Below are 17955 nucleotides of genomic sequence, written 5' to 3'. Positions count from 1 at the left end.
TTCTGCTCTTAGAGAGGAGGACGCAAGATTGCCGATCGGTACCAGCGCCTTCGCTTTAATAACACTTCTACCTCCCCCCACCTCCCCGAAATGTTAATGATGTCCATAGGACAGTCAGCAGGAAGTGAGAACAATACGGGGCTAATAAAAGCAGAAATGCGATTTCTGTACATCCAGGAGGCCTGGGACCCCAGGTGACAGGGGTTTGCAGCGCTGCGCATTCAGGCGTCGCAGAATGAGGCCGGACAAACCAAACCTCAGCCTGCGCTGGGAGCTCGCTGTCCTCTGAGAGCGAAGGAGGATGAGGCGGCGAGGGCGCCGGAGAAGGTTCACTGCGCTCCTCGTTGCAGCAGGACTTCTGAGATGGTTCTCCGGCTCCTCGAGGGGCGCACGCTTTAATTTGTGCACAGGACATGTGCCCCATTCGCTGTTACCCCCAACGCGGAGAGGCGCGCTGCCTCACCTCCTGTTCTCTTAGGTGGAGGAGGAGCTTTCATTAACTCCGTTACCTTTATTCAGGATTTTGTGCACATAATGCTTGTGCCCGTAAATCCCACTTTATTTTTTGCACTAAAAGCATTTTTGTACATATAAATCATATTTGATGTGAAGAAAACATGCCTTGTCTGTACTAGGCATGTTTTCTGCACAGAAAAGGCTTTTATGCACACACAAGTGCTTTTTTTGTGCAAATAAATCATTGAGTACGAGAGACCTCTCTTTGCCGTTCCACCTAGGCAAAAGATTCGCACATTTTAAGCCAAGTTTGTGCACATAACTTCTGATTTATTACATGTACAGATATATGTATATATGTGTGTGTGTGTGTGTATATAATGTACAAACACACACAGTAATGACAGCAGAAAAGGAGCAAATGCTCCATCCAGTCTGCCCAGCAAGCTTATGGCACTATATGCCACTCCGTGCAGGTTACCCCCATGTTTCAGTTAAGGGTACTAATTTCCACTGTGTGCAGGTTACCTCCATGCTTTGTTAAGGTAGAAACTGCCACTCCGTGCATTTATCTGCAAGCCTTATGGTAACCCATATAAAATTACTGCTGACAACATTTTTACTAGGTGATGAGCTTGATGCTGCTTGACGTGCTTTGCTTATGGACTTGGCCGTAGAAGCAGGCCTGTGCTTTTTCCCTTATGTCTATGCATCAGTATCCCCAGCAGACCATTTGCCTACTGCATTGGAAGTTTAAAAAAAACAAAAAACTTGTGTGCTGTGATCTTTCTTACATTGGACCTATTGTGACCATCACAAGCACAGTCTGAGGGTGCACACGTATCACTGGTGAGCCTCCCAGGTAGCATAGTGTTATACTGTACACCCTGTGTACATCTATCACTGGTGACTATGCAGCCATATTACTGGTGACCATCAAAGGTAGTACGAGGCTGCACACCCTATGTATATCTGTCGCTAATGACCATCACAGGTAGCACAGTACGAGGGTGCACACATGTCATTGGTGAGCCACCCAGGGAGCAGAGTGATACTGCACACCCTGTGTATACTTATCACTGGTGACCATCACAGGGACCACACTGAGAGGCTGCACACCCTGTGCACACGTATCACTGGTGACCATCACAGATAGCACAGTACAAGGGTGCACACATGTCATTGGTGAGCCACCCAGGGAGCAGAGTGATACTGCACACCCTGTGTATACTTATCACTGGTGACCATCACAGAGACCACAGTGCGAGGCTGCATACCCTGTGCACACGTATCACTGGTGGCCAGCACAGGTATCACAGTGCAAGGCTGCACACCCTGTGCACACGTATCACTGGTGACCATCACAGGGACCACAGTGAGAGGCTGCACACCCTGTGCACACGTATCACTGGTGACCATCACAGGTAGCACAGTACAAGGGTGCACACATGTCATTGGTGAGCCACCCAGGGAGCAGAGTGATACTGCACACCCTGTGCACACGTATCACTGGTGACCATCACAGGGACCACACTGAGAGGCTGCACACCCTGTGCACACGTATCACTGGTGACCATCACAGATAGCACAGTACAAGGGTGCACACATGTCATTGGTGAGCCACCCAGGGAGCAGAGTGATACTGCACACCCTGTGTATACTTATCACTGGTGACCATCACAGAGACCACAGTGCGAGGCTGCACACCCTGTGCACACGTATCACTGGTGACCATCACAGGTATCAGAGTGCGAGGCTGCACACCCTGTGCACACGTATCACTGGTGACCATCACAGGGACCACAGTGAGAGGCTGCACACCCTGTGCACACGTATCATTGGTGACCATCACAGGTATCACAGTGCGAGGCTGCACATCCTGTGCACACGTATCACTGGTGACTATCACAGGTAGCACAGTATGAGGGTGCACACCCTGTGCACACGTATCACTGGTGACTATCACAGGTAGCACAGTATGAGGGTGCACACCCTGTGCACACGTATCACTGGTGACCATCACAGGGACCACAGTGAGAGGCTGCACACCCTGTGCACACGTATCACTGGTGACCATCACAGGTAGCACAGTACAAGGGTGCACACATGTCATTGGTGAGCCACCCAGGGAGCAGAGTGATACTGCACACCCTGTGCACATGTATCACTGGTGACCGTCACAGGACCACAGTGCGAGGCTGCACACCCTGTGCACACGTATCACTGGTGACCATCACAGGTATCAAAGTGCGAGGCTGCACACCCTGTGCACACGTATAACTGGTGACCATCACAGGTATCAGAGTGCGAGGCTGCACACCCTGTGCACACGTATCACTGGTGACCATCACAGGGACCACAGTGAGAGGCTGCACACCCTGTGCACACGTATCATTGGTGACCATCACAGGTATCACAGTGCGAGGCTGCACATCCTGTGCACACGTATCACTGGTGACTATCACAGGTAGCACAGTATGAGGGTGCACACCCTGTGCACACGTATCACTGGTGACTATCACAGGTAGCACAGTATGAGGGTGCACACCCTGTGCACACGTATCACTGGTGACCATCACAGGGACCACAGTGAGAGGCTGCACACCCTGTGCACACGTATCATTGGTGACCATCACAGGTATCACAGTGCGAGGCTGCACATCCTGTGCACACGTATCACTGGTGACTATCACAGGTAGCACAGTATGAGGGTGCACACCCTGTGCACACGTATCACTGGTGACTATCACAGGTAGCACAGTATGAGGGTGCACACCCTGTGCACACGTATCACTGGTGACCATCACAGGGACCACAGTGAGAGGCTGCACACCCTGTGCACACGTATCACTGGTGACCATCACAGGTAGCACAGTACAAGGGTGCACACATGTCATTGGTGAGCCACCCAGGGAGCAGAGTGATACTGCACACCCTGTGCACATGTATCACTGGTGACCGTCACAGGACCACAGTGCGAGGCTGCACACCCTGTGCACACGTATCACTGGTGACCATCACAGGTATCAAAGTGCGAGGCTGCACACCCTGTGCACACGTATAACTGGTGACCATCACAGGTATCAGAGTGCGAGGCTGCACACCCTGTGCACACGTATCACTGGTGACCATCACAGGGACCACAGTGAGAGGCTGCACACCCTGTGCACACGTATCATTGGTGACCATCACAGGTATCACAGTGCGAGGCTGCACATCCTGTGCACACGTATCACTGGTGACTATCACAGGTAGCACAGTATGAGGGTGCACACCCTGTGCACACGTATCACTGGTGACTATCACAGGTAGCACAGTATGAGGGTGCACACCCTGTGCACACGTATCACTGGTGACCATCACAGGGACCACAGTGAGAGGCTGCACACCCTGTGCACACGTATCACTGGTGACCATCACAGGTAGCACAGTACAAGGGTGCACACATGTCATTGGTGAGCCACCCAGGGAGCAGAGTGATACTGCACACCCTGTGCACACGTATCACTGGTGACCATCCCAGGTAGCACAGTATGAGGGTGCACACCCTGTGCACATGTATCACTGATGACCATCACAGGACCACAGTGCAAGGCTGCACACCCTGTGCACATGTATCACTGGTGGCCATCACAGGTAGCACAGCCTGTGTGCATCTCTCACTGGTAAGCAGAGCAGGTAGTATGGTAGAAAGTTGCAGGTTTGGAGTGACTTCTCAGTGTGAATATTGTCTGAAGGTGAGATGAAGGATCAGCTCCTGCAGCTGAAATCAGAGGCCCGCACACAATGGATGACTCTTGGTGCCTCCCTTTCTCACCCAGCAAAAAGAGTATGGAGGTCATTGGAGAGAGAGGGACACAAGGAGGGCAGGGGAGGAGTGGGAGAGAGAAGGATGTGGTCACGTTTGGCAGAGGAGGAGAGGGGAATGCTAGACAGAATAAAGAAAGAAGTGATGGGGGTCATAGGGCAGAAAGGAAAGCAGGAGGACGTGAGGCAGTGGGGAGAGGTCAGCTGATGGCTGCAGCAGGTCATGCTCTGCCCTGTACTCATCTTTGGTTGGACTTCATCCAAAGGGTTAAGTTATGGGGGGAGGGGGGGACCCTTGAGTTTAGGGAGCTGTCTTGGGTGGATGGGGTGGGAATGTTATGTTGGGGGCCATTGAGCCTCATCATTGTTCTCGTGTCGGGGTGGGGAGAATGATATTGGGACCACCCTATCCTCTCGTATTTATGTGCAGGAGTGAGGAAGAGAGGCACTGAGGATCCTGTGCTTACGGGCAGGGGAGATGGCGTCATACTGGCTAATACATTGAAATCGTCGGCTCAGTGCGCTGCGGCGGTCAAAAAAGCAAACAGAATGATAGGAATTATTAGGAAGGGAATGGTGAATAGAACGGAAAATATCATCATGCCTCTGTATCGCTCCATGGTGAGACCCCACCTTGAGTACTGTGTACAATTCTGGTCCCCGCATCTCAAAAAAGATATAGTTGCGATGGAGAAGGTGCAGAGAAGGGCAACCAAAATGATAAAGGGGATGGAACAGCTCCCCTATGAGGAAAGGCTGAAGAGGTTAGGACTTTTCAGCTTGGAGAAGAGACGACTGAGGGGGGATATGATAGAGGTGTTTAAAATCATGAGAGGTCTTGAACAAGGAGATGTGACTCAGTTATTTACTCTTTCGGTTAATAGAAGGACTAGGGGGCACTCCATGAAGTTAGCATGTGGCACATTTAAGACTAATCGGAGAAAACATTTTTTCACTCAATGCACAATTAAGCTCTGGAATTTGTTACCAGAGGATGTGGTCAGTGCAGTTAGTATAGCTGGGTTTAAAAAAGATTTGGATAAGTTCTTGGAGGAGAAGTCCATTAACTGCTATTAATCAAGCTGACTTAGAGAATAGCCACTGCTATTACTGGCATCACTAGCATGGGATAGACTTAGTGTTTGGGATCCTGCCAGGTACTTGTGACCTGGATTGGTCACTGTTGGACACAGGATGCCGGGCTTGATGGACCCTCCGTCTGACCCAGAATGGCAAGTCTTTTGTTCTTATGGGCCCTGACTTTTACAGTCTGAGGTACTGATGACGTATGGGAACAAGCCCAGGACTGCTTCCACAGTCAAGTCCAGAAACAAAACATCAGCACTGTCTGAATTTTCAAGAAGGCTGGAGGTCCAGTAAAAATGTTGCTAGCAGTAAATATTTTATGGGTTAGTATAAGGCTTGAGGATAACTGCCTGGAGTGGCTGTTGCTACCCTCAAGCGAAACAGAGGGGTAACCTGCACAGCGCGGCAGTTACTACCACAAGCAGCTTGCTGGGCAGACTGGATGGACCATTTGGTCTTTTTCTGCCGTCATTACTGTCTTACTATGTGAGTAACGTTTCAGTCAAGCCTTCAGAAGTGCTGTGTTTGCAAAGTGCTTTGAAGCCCAGTTTGAATGAAAAGCGTTCTGTAAATGTATTTTTTTTTTTTTTTTAGTTTGGGAAATAAATTGGATGGTATTTGTGTGCCCACGTACAATGCATTAATCGTCTACCCCCACCCCCTCTTCAAACTGTGCATGTGTCTGGCTCCCCCACCTACGCTTGGGGGGTACCATTGAAAAGTGGGAGATGGGCTCGTGCCCCTCCAGAGCCGTTTCAAGCCCAGTGTTGCTAGTTTTTCCTCTGCAAAATCCATCGTTGCCCGAAGGGCCGTGTTTGCTTGCCAAGGAAACGGCGCCTCTGGCTCGTGGATGCGGGCACGCTGCTTGTCAGGCGACGGAGGGCAGCTTCAGTACCAAACGTTGCCGTGAGAGACGGAGGGGAAGGCTAGGGCCCGTGTTGTGGCGAGTCTGCGTCTGTAGAAAAGATACGGGGGTGTGACAGACAAATTAATGCATCAGTCGTACACACACACACGTAGTGACTGACATGCACAGTACCACAGACACGGTGACAGATGCAGAGTGACGCAGAGAGCCATACATAGAGACAGCGGCTCACACACACACACAGACAGACAGACACACACAGACAGACAGACAGACACACACACACACACACATGTAGTGACTGACATGCACAGTACCACAGACATGGTGACAGATGCAGAGTGATGCAGAGAGCCATACATGGAGACAGCGGCTCTCACACACACACACACACGTAGTGACTGACATGCAGAGTGACGCAGAGAGCCATACATAGAGACAGCGGCTCTCACACACACACACACAGACAGACAGACACACACATAGTGACTGACATGCACAGTACCACAGCCACGGTGACAGATGCAGAGTGATGCAGAGAGCCATACATAGAGACAGCGGCTCTCACACACACACACACACATACGTAGTGACTGACATGCACAGTACCACAGCCACGGTGACAGATGCAGAGTGACGCAGAGAGCCATACATAGAGACAGCGGCTCTCACACACACACACAGACACACACACACACACGTAGTGACTGACATGCAGAGTACCACAGACACGGTGACAGATGCAGAGTGACGCAGAGAGCCATACATAGAGACAGCGGCTCTCACACACACACACACACACACACGTGCGGTACCACAGCGACAGAGACGCAAAATGACAGGTCTGCATCGATAGCAGCACAGACACTGATGTACACACGGTACCAGAGTGACAGACACACAGACACGGGCTCTAATGCACTCTCTCTCTTTCCCACCCCCTTCCCCTCAGTCCCTCCCCACCAGCCACTTAGCTGCATCTCTGAATAGATCAAGGATCTGAGTCAAGTGCTGACTCTCCCATCTCTTTCATTAGCATAATTCCTGCAATGTATGTAACATGGAGAGCTGCTGTCTTAGCCCTGGCTCGAGCAGGAGGAAAATAAAAAAGAAACAGTTTATGATTTATTTCTTTTATAATTATTATTTTTACTTCAGTGGGCATTTAAGCAGATTGACAGCAGCATTAACCTGCACTTCTTTTCCCCTACAAAGAATTCGAGAGTCATTTCTGACAAAAATACTGAGCAATGCCTGCTCAATCCCCAAGGCAGAAGTATTTTGAAATCTCTACCTAAGTGACTAGAGCCAGTACCTTCAGCCTCAGTGAATGAGGGTGCCGCTGTGCTGTTTGTAATGGGAAACATGCCCGCACGCCACCCTCCTTTAAATCGGGATTCCTGTTTTGAAGCGTGGCCTCGTCAGAGGAGATTTTCAATAGCAGGAGAGTGTGCGTGTGTGTGAGAGTGAAGGTAGGGGGGGATCCTATGTGTCTGCTTCCCCCCCCCCCCCCCCCCCCCGCCCAATGTGAACGAGCGTGAAATAGCTCAGAATGAAGGCGAGCCAAGAGTAAGACCAGTAACGAAAGGAATTGTAGTTAATAAAGGTTTCCAGTGCGCCGGCCCCTTAATGAGGAAGATTTTGTAAGTGTAATGGACACAAGCGAGGACAGTGCTCGGGTGAGAAGAAGCCGGCCTGAGTGGTGTTGGCTCGGCCACTGCGGATTTCATGTTTTCCAGTCCGGATTTACATTTCAGCAGAACATGGGGGGGGGGGGGGGGGGGATCTTTTTGGTTCTTTTACTCCTTTATCCACCCTGCGTTTGAATCCCACCCTTCTGCCCCATTGCCCCAGCAAGGTCTGCTTGAGTTGTGAAGGGGGTGACCTTCAGGCCAGTGCTTTGTATTGGCCGGCAGGGGCAGCCATTCTCTCCCCCCCCCCCCCCCCTCCCTGTTCATGGGGATTTTCTCCCAGGATCGTCAATGCTGGAAAAATGTAATGTAATTCCCACAAAATGTCTCAGGAACTCAAAGTCCCTGTTCCCTGCGTCTTTAGGAGATAAATGCTAGGGAATGTGCACTCGCGTTAAGCTTACGATGGGCCTGGGGAGGCCGGCGCAGTGACAGCCTCACCCCCCCACCACCACCTGTGCTTAACTCCATCCTACGTGGCCTTGGGCGAACGTTTTGCTTTCAGAAAAGGCAGCGGAGAAATCATAATTAGGGGCCTTCATTTAACATTTTTCCCAGGAGCTTATCACGACGGGAAATGGAAGAAAATCCGTGGAAAAACCAATTACTTGTTCTTTTTCCAGGTGAATGTTGGCGTTTATTTGGGAAGACTGAAACCAGGACAGTAAAAAAGAAACAAAAAATCATTAAATAGATGGTTTCCTGTCCTTTGCTGTAGAAGTGAAACAGAGCAACCTCTAAGCACTTAGGCCCCCCATCCATTAACAAATCCTTAAAAGAAAACATTTCTCACACTCCCTTCTTTCTAAATCTCTCCTTAAACCCCCTCCTCTCTCTTCACCCCCAAGCAGCATTCACCTTTTACCAGGCGCCTGCTCCTTCCGGTCGCATGCGAATGCCGTGGCTCCCGTGCACTGCGCTGCTGCGTCCGTGCATCGTGGCCAGAGAGCCTGCCCTGGAAGTGGCCCCTTCAAACGCCACATTGCACTGGCGGGAGAGGAGATCAGTGGCATCTCCGGAGGGGGGGGGGGGCTGTATCCTTTGGGACAGTGGCCAGGCCATCGGCGATTGGTTGGGGACGTCTTCCGCAGGCTGCGAGGTTGACGGCGCCGCCTACGTGGAAGAGATCCCTGATGCTGGCCTGGTTGGAGGATTAAGGCGGCAGATGTTGCCCAGATGGGAAAAAATTTGCATATGTGCCGAGAGACCGTGTAGATGACCATGAAAAGGAATGGGGAGTTTACCGGTCATGGTGGGAAAAAGATGGTATATCTTAAAGATGAGCAGGGATTTAATGTAAGGGCAACGCGAGAGGAAACTGACACGATTAAGATGATGGAATGCTTATTCGTTCTTTTTGCAAAATTATAGGCTATGTCAATATAACTTTTATTGGAAGTGAACCTATTGTATGAGATTGTGGTTTTTAAAATAAAAAGTTTAAAAATAAAACCCTGCAACTCCAGAACCTGTGTAGCAACCCTGCCATCCTATAACAGCACTAACTCCCAGAATTAAAACAGCAACAACCCTACCCAAGGAAAAGTCAGCATTGCAATATTACCTCAGGTCTGGAACAACCTAAGGGGGAAAGCACAAAACCAATCCTTACAGAAACGACACACGACTTGCAGCAAATCTCACTTTGGCCACAAATGCAGAACACGGACAGCCCCTCACCAAATACAGAATAAAGAGACCATAAGGTATAAACAGAAATGTGCAGACAAACTGAACTGGAAACCACAGCAAGCCAGGCTTTGTATGCGGTGCAACAATGGAAAAACAGAAATAAGTACATTTATCTGTGGTGGAGCTGCACTATTGAATATGGATAAGTTTATCCAGCTAGTTTTAGGACAGCTCTATGGCATGAACAGAGTTAGCTGGATCACTTATGGGCCAATTCAGTAAAGTCCGCGGGAGAGCGGGTAAATGCCCGCTCTCCCGGCGCGCGCACAGGCCACACACCTGTGCACACGATTCAGTATTTAAATTAGGTCCGTGGTAGAAACGGGCAAAAGGAGGCGCTAGGGACACTAGCACATCCCTAGCTCCTCCTTTTGGCCTGGAGCGGCGGCTGTCAGCGGGTTTGACAGCCGAAGCTCAATTTTGCCGGCGTCTGTTCTTGAGCCCACTGACAGCCACGGGCTCGGAAACCGGACACCGGCAAAATTGAGCATCCAGTTTTCGACCCGACAGCCACCGGCTGACTTCAAAATTTTTTTTTTCTTTTTTTTACCCTTCGGGACCTCCGACTTAATATCGCCACGATATTAAGTCAGAGGGTGCACAGAAAAGCAGTTTTTACTGCTTTTCTGTGCACTTTCCCGGTGCCCGAAGAAATTAGCGCCTACCTTTGGGTAGGCGCTAATTTCTGAAAGTAAAATGTGCGGCTTGGCTGCACATTTTATTTTCTGAATCGCGCGCGAATACCTAATAGCGCCCGAGGGCGCTATTAGGTTCGGCGGGTTGGACGTGCGTTTTCTGCCCCTTACTGAATAAGGGGTAAGGGAAAACACGCGTCCAATGGCGGGGTTAACAGTGCGCTCCGTTGGAGCGCACTATACTGTATCGGCCCGTTAGCCAGCTACCTTAACTCCTCCCAGAAATGCCCTCTGAATGCTCCGGATAAAAAATATTCAGCTAAAGTTTAGCTAGATAAGGGGGAAATATTCAAAAGTTGGCATTTAGACAGAGAGCTTGTGAATTATCTGGCTAAATGCCTCTGAATATGAACCTTAGTATTCATAAAGTGAATAAATATTTCAAAACAACTGACAACTAGAATATCCAGAATTTCCCAAAACCTAATTAAGTATTTCAGAACAGCAGAAAAACATCATGAGATAATTAAAGCGAATAAGGATTTATTCTCTATACCTGGACACTTGATTTGCAGATGCCCTGAGATTTGGTGTGGATTAGTGGGGGAAGGCACACACCCCCACCTCTCTGTCACACACACACACACACCCCTCCTCTCTCTTTCTCCTACACATACACTCTTCCTTTCACTCTCTCCCACACACACACACCCCTCCTCTCTCTCTCACACACACACACACACACCCCTCCTCTCTCTATCTCACACACACACACCCCTCCACACTCTCACACACACACCCCTCCTCTCTCTCACACACAGGCTCTGTCACACACACCCCTCCTCTCTCTCACACACTGGCTCTGCCACACACACCCCTCCTCTCTCTCACACACAAACACACACACACCCCTCCTCTCTCTCACACACACACACACACACCCCTCCTCTCTCTCACACACTGGCTCTGCCACACACACACGTACAGGCCCGGGTCCTGCAGCTGTCTCTTCTCTTGTCTGCTGGTAAAATGAGGGACAAGGCTCCCATGTGCTCCTGCTTCCCCACCTCAGACTTAAGTTTGAATTTTGTCACCAGGATGGGGTGGGGGGAGAGATAATCAGTAAAGGCAGGAGTTGGGGAAAATTTGAAACAAAAAGGCAGCAGGGGTGCCTCTCTGCTCCCGGCCAGTGTGCAGGCAGAGAAAGTTAGGTTTGCCAAGGGGCTCCAGACTTCCAGGATTCGGAGATCCAGTCTCACGTTTACCCTACTGCTTGCATGGATTTGTAGTTCTGGCCTCCCCGTTGCTTTCCTTGTGAAAACAAGGCCTCAAGTCCATGCAGGCAGTGTGGGGGTCAAGCCAGGACTGGATCCACCTGTCCTGAAAACCTGGAGCCAGTTGGCAACCCTAAGAGGAAAGCTGAGAGCCATGTTCCAGGAGGGGGAGGCTCCAGCCGAGCGACTCCCTGGTGGGGAGAAGCCGGAGCGGCTGCCAGGACCCCCGTAGGCCCTTCCGGGGAAGCTTGGACCCAGCGCACGCGCACAGCTGTCGGGTCAAGGAAGGGGAGAAATCAGAGGAGCACAACGCACGCTTTTAAAATCAAAAATACAAAAAAAAAAAAAACCAAGCGAGGCAGAGAAAATGCGGGCGTCTGAATTCTTGCCGTCTTCTCTTCACAGATAAGAAGCCCCGGCCATGCAGTCCTTCCGAGAGAGGTGCGGTTTCCACGGCAACCAGCAGAACTACCAGCAGGCTTCACAGGATTTCTCACGCCTGGAGAATTACAGGCATCAAAGCCAGCCGGGCCTGAACTGCGAGCGCCAGAGGCTGGTGGTCAAAGAGTACTACAGTCAGCAGTCGTACCAGGGCTACGAGAGCAGAGCCGCCGACAAGTACCAGCGGGGCAGCAAGCAATTACCCAGCCAGCAGCTGCAGGCCCGGCCCCCCTTCTCCGGCTATGGAGTCCAGGAGAACAGCAGCTACCCGGCGGGCCAGTATTCCGGGGGGGAGGAGAGCCTGCAGAACTGGGGAGCCTCCCAGCAGCAGGCCCTGGTGGGGGACGTGGCCAAGTACGAAGCGGACCTGATGAAGAAGGCCGCCGCCGTGCCCTCCGGCAGCCGGCAGTACCAGGAGCCGGCTGGGCAGCAGCAGCAGCTGCCCTTCAGGACCCATGCCCTTCACCTCCCTCAGCAGCCTGCCGTGCCCTACCCCAAGCTTCAGCGGCAGAAGATCCAGAACGACGTGTCGTCCCCGCCCCTGCCCTTCACCCAGAGCACGCACTTCACGCAGCACTCCCAGACCTTTCCAGCCTCCCTGACGTACTCCTCAGCTCAGGGGGCCACGCAGGGCGTCCACTCCTACAAAAGCTGCACAGCCCCGTCCAACCAGCACCATGAGAGGGTGCTTCCGAGTGCTAGCATGGCCTCTGGCCAAAGGGTTCAGAGCTTGCATGCGTACCAGCCAAATAGAATTGGGTATGACCAGCCACAGCAGCAACCACAGCAGCAGCAGCAGCAACAGCAACAACAGCAGTCCTTGCCAGGAAGACATCATGGCCAAGAAACAATTCATTATCAAAACCTTACAAAATACCAACACTATAACCAGCCAGGCCAAACCTATTGCCAGTCTGAAGCTCCTGTGAGGACACCAGAGCAATACTACCAGACGTTTAGCCCCGGCTCGAGCCATTCACCGGCCCGGTCAGTAGGTAGATCCCCATCATACAGCTCCACACCTTCTCCACTGATGCCGAATCTTGAAAGCTTCCCCTACGGCCAACAGTCTCTCAACAGCGCAACATTTCCGGCAGGGATTGCAGACCACAGTCACTTTATGCCCCTGCTGAATCCTTCCCCCACAGACACGTCCAGTCCGGACCCTCAGTCCGGGAATTGCAAAAACCTACGAAAGGACAAGATGGCAGAGAAGCTGCTGTCCGATCTCAGCCTGCAGAGCCTAACTGCACTAACGTCTCAAGTGGAAAACATCTCCAATACTGTCCAGCAGCTTCTTTCCAAATCAGGGATGCCTCAGAAGAAGAATGTCAAAAATCCCGCCAGAACGCCGGAGCAGCTGAAAGGCCAGCACTGCAGCCCAGAGAGCAGTACATACTCTGCCGAACAAATAGGAACTCCCCTGTCGGAGCCCCTCGGGACACCTCAGTCTGTTCACACTGAAGCTCTGGATGCTGATTACCTCAGTGGCTCCGAGGAGCAACTAGAAAGGAGCTACCTTTATTGCAGTTCAAGCAGGAGCCCAGCAAAAGCCAGCAACTGCAAGACCAAGCCCGAGTCTGTCTCCACGTGCTCGGTGACTTCTCCAGACGACATGTCCATCAAGTCGGACGATTCCTTCCAGAGCATCCATGCTACCCTGCCCTTGGAAACGTTGGCCAAGTATGTTAGCAATGAAAGGGCATGCCCGCAGTTAATGGTGAGTTCCCTGTCTCAGGAGGACCTATCCTCTGAAATGATCGCCCTGCAAGAAGCGATTGACAACGATAAGGTAGGCAAAGTCTGGCCTAGCTCACCTGCCTTGGAAAAAACTGAATCCTCAAGCTCCCCTTTTCATTTGGAGAATCATAGACCATGTCTGGACCCAACAGTGCAGGGCTCATGGTCCAACCAAGATGACTCTGATGCAGTCACCGAGGCTTTAAAACTAGATAAGACACCACTGAAGGACAACTGTAAGGACTTTAGTGATGGACCTTATGAGAACACCCAGGTACAGCTCACAGCAGCAGAAACAAAGAGTGTCCAGATAGCAACGAGTACTGTAGCCTGCGGTTCCAAAACCTGCACCCCGTCTCCTGTTTCCTGCGCCGGCTACAGCTGTTACTCACACACCACGGCAAACTCCATGTGTTCTAAGACCACCGACCACTTTGTCTGGCCAGACAAGAGCATTGAGTCGTGCCTAAGATGGAAAGAGCTGGAACTCAGCCTGAATCCCTCAGACCTTCCAAAGGGATTGTTTCAGAGCAAGTTCGTTGGGTCTGACAAAGAGAAAAAAAACGCCTGCCATTTGGTCTTCCAAGGTGATGACCCACCAATGGACACTGAACCAAGTGATGATTTCAACAAGGAAGAGAAGGAAGGAGAGAGCTTATCTTACAGGGATGCCAGCAAAACTGATAGTGAAATATGGTTAGAGGACACCAGGGAATGCTGTGACAGTGATGGCTTTCAGGAGATCTCGATGATAGCATCTCCAGACCTGAAGGAGTCTGATTTGGAACCAGAAGATTATTCTCCATTGTGTGACTTGACCAGCTTGGAGAGAAAGTCTGTGATCTATGAAGCATCTCTTCCTAAATCTTCAGAGAAAACCGCACTGTCTTCCAAGGATGTTCCGGAAGCTGCCTCAGAAAGCATGAACGTGGGAGAGAAAGAAAATTCAGTCCCTTCCTCTCACCTGTCTGGTCAGTCCGTTATCCTCTTGGGTCCAGCGGTAGGTACAGAGTGCAAGGTGAAAAACTGGTTTGAATCTTCCTTGCCTCACATGAAGCCTGAGGAAGAAACAAGAGAAAGCGAAGACACGGATGTAGAGAAGACAGAAAACCATGAAGCCACCCTGGCAGTGATGATAAAACGACAAATAGCACCTGAAAAGCCCTCACAGATAAAGGCAGAAGATCTCTCAAAGGCTAAGTCTCTGCGGAGTAAGAGAATTCCCTGCAGAGTATTGGAGGGAGATGAGTGCAAAGAACCCTTGCAGGCCGCACTGAAAGACCTACAGGCAGCTAGTGCTCCAGACACCAAAAGCAGAGGCCCAGAGAGCCAGTCAGATGCCATATGCAAGAGCTCACATGGTCAAGCTGCAAAATGTCCTTCTGAAGGCCTCCCAGCAAGGATGTGCACACGCTCAGTCACGGCTTTGGCTGACCTCAAATCACATGTCCCACTGGGTGGACTTAAAACATCTCAAGACAAGTTAACCAAAAGAGGTGCATACCTTGTGAAGCAGAAGGTTGGGTTTAAAGCAGGAAAACGGGCCAGGAAGGTGGCTCCTAAGGCAATGCAAAGCGCCAATGATCAGAACGCTTTCCTGCTTTCCAGTGTGGTGCCACAGAACAGTGACCCTGGTGACCAGAAGGTCAAAGACGTGGATCCAAAAAACGTTCCAGCAAAAGATCAGAGGTCCATGATACTGCGATCCAGAACCAGGACTCAGGAGCTCTTTCACATGAAAAAGAGGAGAGAGAAACGGACTGGAGATGCCAGGCACAAGCACCGTAAAGCTGCCAAGAAAATCATTTCCAACAACCACGTCTCATCTTCCGCCTTCAAAATTCCCACTCCCAGCACTCCAAGAGCGGAGAAGGAGAGCAAGAGAATGAAGCTGCCCAAATCTGGAGCCAGGGTTGGCGGGAAAATGTCCGAGCGCCCTCTGCATTCTTTGAAAAGAAAATCTGCCTTGATTTCCCCAATACCTGCGAAGAAGAGAAGTCTCATCTTGAGGAGCACCAGCCCAAAGGAGGATAAGTCAGAGAACCCTCCCAGCCTGTTCAAAAAAATGTCAAAGAAGGAGAAAGCTAAGCTTCCCGTGAGGAACTCCTGCAAAGTCATTCTAAAAAGTCCAGCGGCCAAAGGAACAACTGATGTCTGCATCAAATTCTCTTCTCGGGCTGCCTTCCAGGGACCCGTGAAGACTAAAGTGTTACCGCCACGGAAGGGCCGAGGCCTCAAGCTGGAAGCCATCGTGCAAAAGATCGCATCTCCTAATCTAAAGAAGTTTGCCTGCACTGCTGCTAATGTTTCTGCCGGCTTGTCTCCTGCCGCCACCCCAGTCCACAGCAATCCCTTCAAGACTGCCACGTCGGACACAGAGCGAGCCATAAGGCATGTAAATGTGGCCTCCACCATGGGAGAGGCCAGGCCATTGGACCAGGACTCTGCTCAAAAAGCTTTCGTGGCTAAAGGAGCGGAGCAGTTATGCAGAAACTCAACCAAGAGATCCTTAAAAGGAAGATTAATAAGCAGCAGGAAACTGCCCTCCGAGTGCTACAAGGCCGAGGCCTACTCATCTCCTGAGACAGCACAGCACAGCAGGGGAAGCAGCCCCGTGTCAAAGAGCGTCAGCCAGGGGCCCAAGAGGAGGAGCAGGAAAGGGAAGGCTGCAGGCCTCAGCAAAGCCAAAAACCCACAAGAGGCGCCTGCCCGTGCATCTCCGCCTGCTCACCTGACTCCTAAGGAAGGTGCGGTGTCGGGAAGCGCTGCAGCGGGAGAAGGTAAGCAGCCAAAGACCGTGGACAAGCAGTTTCCTTGTGAAAAAGCTGAAGGGAGGGGCTCCCAAACCCGGGCCCAGAAGCGAGTGAACCACGCCAGCTTCAATGGCTATTCCAAGCGGCAGAGGAAAGGCCTCTCTCGGAAGAAGGCCAACAGCAGGGCGCGCAGGAGGCGTCAGGCCCCGCTGGTGAACCCCATCGAGCCCGAGATCAAGCTGAAGTACGTGTCCTGCAAGCCGCTGCGGGTGGACCACAGAGCCAAGCCCTTCGCCCCCTACGTTCGGGTGGAAAAAAGGAACGAATTCACCACCACCTGTGACGTCATCAACTCGCCGGGAGAGGAGTCCAGGTTCCACCTGGAGCAGGGAGCGGCGCTGGCCGGCGTCCCTGCCGGCAAGGCCACGCTGCCCCCCTCCTCCGTCATGCAGCTGGGGCCCCTGGTGTCCAAGGCTTTAAACGCCGGCTGCCTCCTCTGCTGCCTCTGCCGCAACCCTGCCAACTACCGAGACCTGGGAGACCTCTGCGGGCCTTACTACCCCGAGGACTGCCTGCCGAAGAAGAAATCAAAGGCCAAGGATAGGGCCAGGGCGGAAGTCCAGGGGCCAGAGCTGCCTCCTCAGCCCGCGGACAGAACGCACCACGGGGCGGCAGAAAGTGACTGCGCCGGCGGCGGGAAGCCGCCCAGGGCGGACACTGCCTGCGCCGACCCCTCCAAGCAGAGCGGCCTCCGCTCCAGCACCAGGGGCATGTTTAGGAAGTTGCAAAGCTGCTACTGCTGCGACAAGAAGGCCGACGGCGAGGAGACGGAGAAGCCCAAGAGGCACCAGTGCAGCAAAGCACCCGAGCCCCTGCCGGAAGAGCCCCTGGTGGAGACGCAGGAGCACTGGGTGCACGAGGCCTGCACTGTATGGACCAGTGGTGTTTATCTGATAGCCGGCAAGCTGTATGGACTCTCGGAGGCCGTCGAGATGGCTGCTGACGTGGTGAGTTTGCTTTTATAAGTTCCTCAGGGTCCCTGCATGGCTCCCCACGTTGACTTTACTGGGTTTTCTTTCGTTTTGCTTCCTCCTTTGTCTTCCAGCTCAGTTAGAAACCAGAACTGTCCTTCATTCACAGCTCCCCCCTAGATCTTTCCCTTGTTTCTCCCAGCGTTTCCAGTCTGGGGCCCTGGATCATGGGCTCTTAATCCACCTTTAAGGATGACCTGGGCTCCCTCTCCCCAGTCTCGTGCCTCGCCTCCCACCTCCAGGGCTGTGTTCCACCTGCCAGCAGGTTGGCTCAGTTATTTGCTGTTTTTAAGACGAGGTTTAACCCTCCCAGGTTGGCCAGGGGGTGGTAATATCCCAGGCATAGCCCAGAGCTTTGTGCTCTCTGTAGACAGAAGCGCCACTAAGGCGCCAGATGTACCAAGCTCCCCCCCCCCCCCCCCCCCCGATAGCCACAAAATGGGGAAAACCCTTTAGTGCAGCTGCTCCCTTAGTGTGCAAT

The 17955-nt window shown here is 51.9% G+C and overlaps 1 protein-coding gene across 6 annotated transcripts in view; it reads left to right on the top strand.

Annotated features, from left to right (window-relative positions):
* RAI1 (retinoic acid induced 1) overlaps positions 1 to 17955 on the top strand; it is a 171922-nt gene that overhangs the window by 135654 nt on the left and 18313 nt on the right. For all 6 annotated transcript variants that reach the window (XM_029576488.1, XM_029576484.1, XM_029576487.1 and 3 more), the window contains one exon: positions 11915 to 17450. In XM_029576488.1, the coding sequence (XP_029432348.1) occupies positions 11931 to 17450 (5520 nt within the window). In that variant the 5' untranslated portion in view covers positions 11915 to 11930. The remainder of the gene's footprint in view (positions 1 to 11914; positions 17451 to 17955) is intronic.

The sequence above is a fragment of the Rhinatrema bivittatum genome, chromosome 14, assembly GCF_901001135.1.
Source record: "Rhinatrema bivittatum chromosome 14, aRhiBiv1.1, whole genome shotgun sequence".
In the NCBI taxonomy this organism is placed as follows: domain Eukaryota; kingdom Metazoa; phylum Chordata; class Amphibia; order Gymnophiona; family Rhinatrematidae; genus Rhinatrema; species Rhinatrema bivittatum.
The sequence above is the reverse complement of the archived record's forward strand: the minus strand, read 5'-3'. Positions and strand labels throughout refer to the sequence as shown.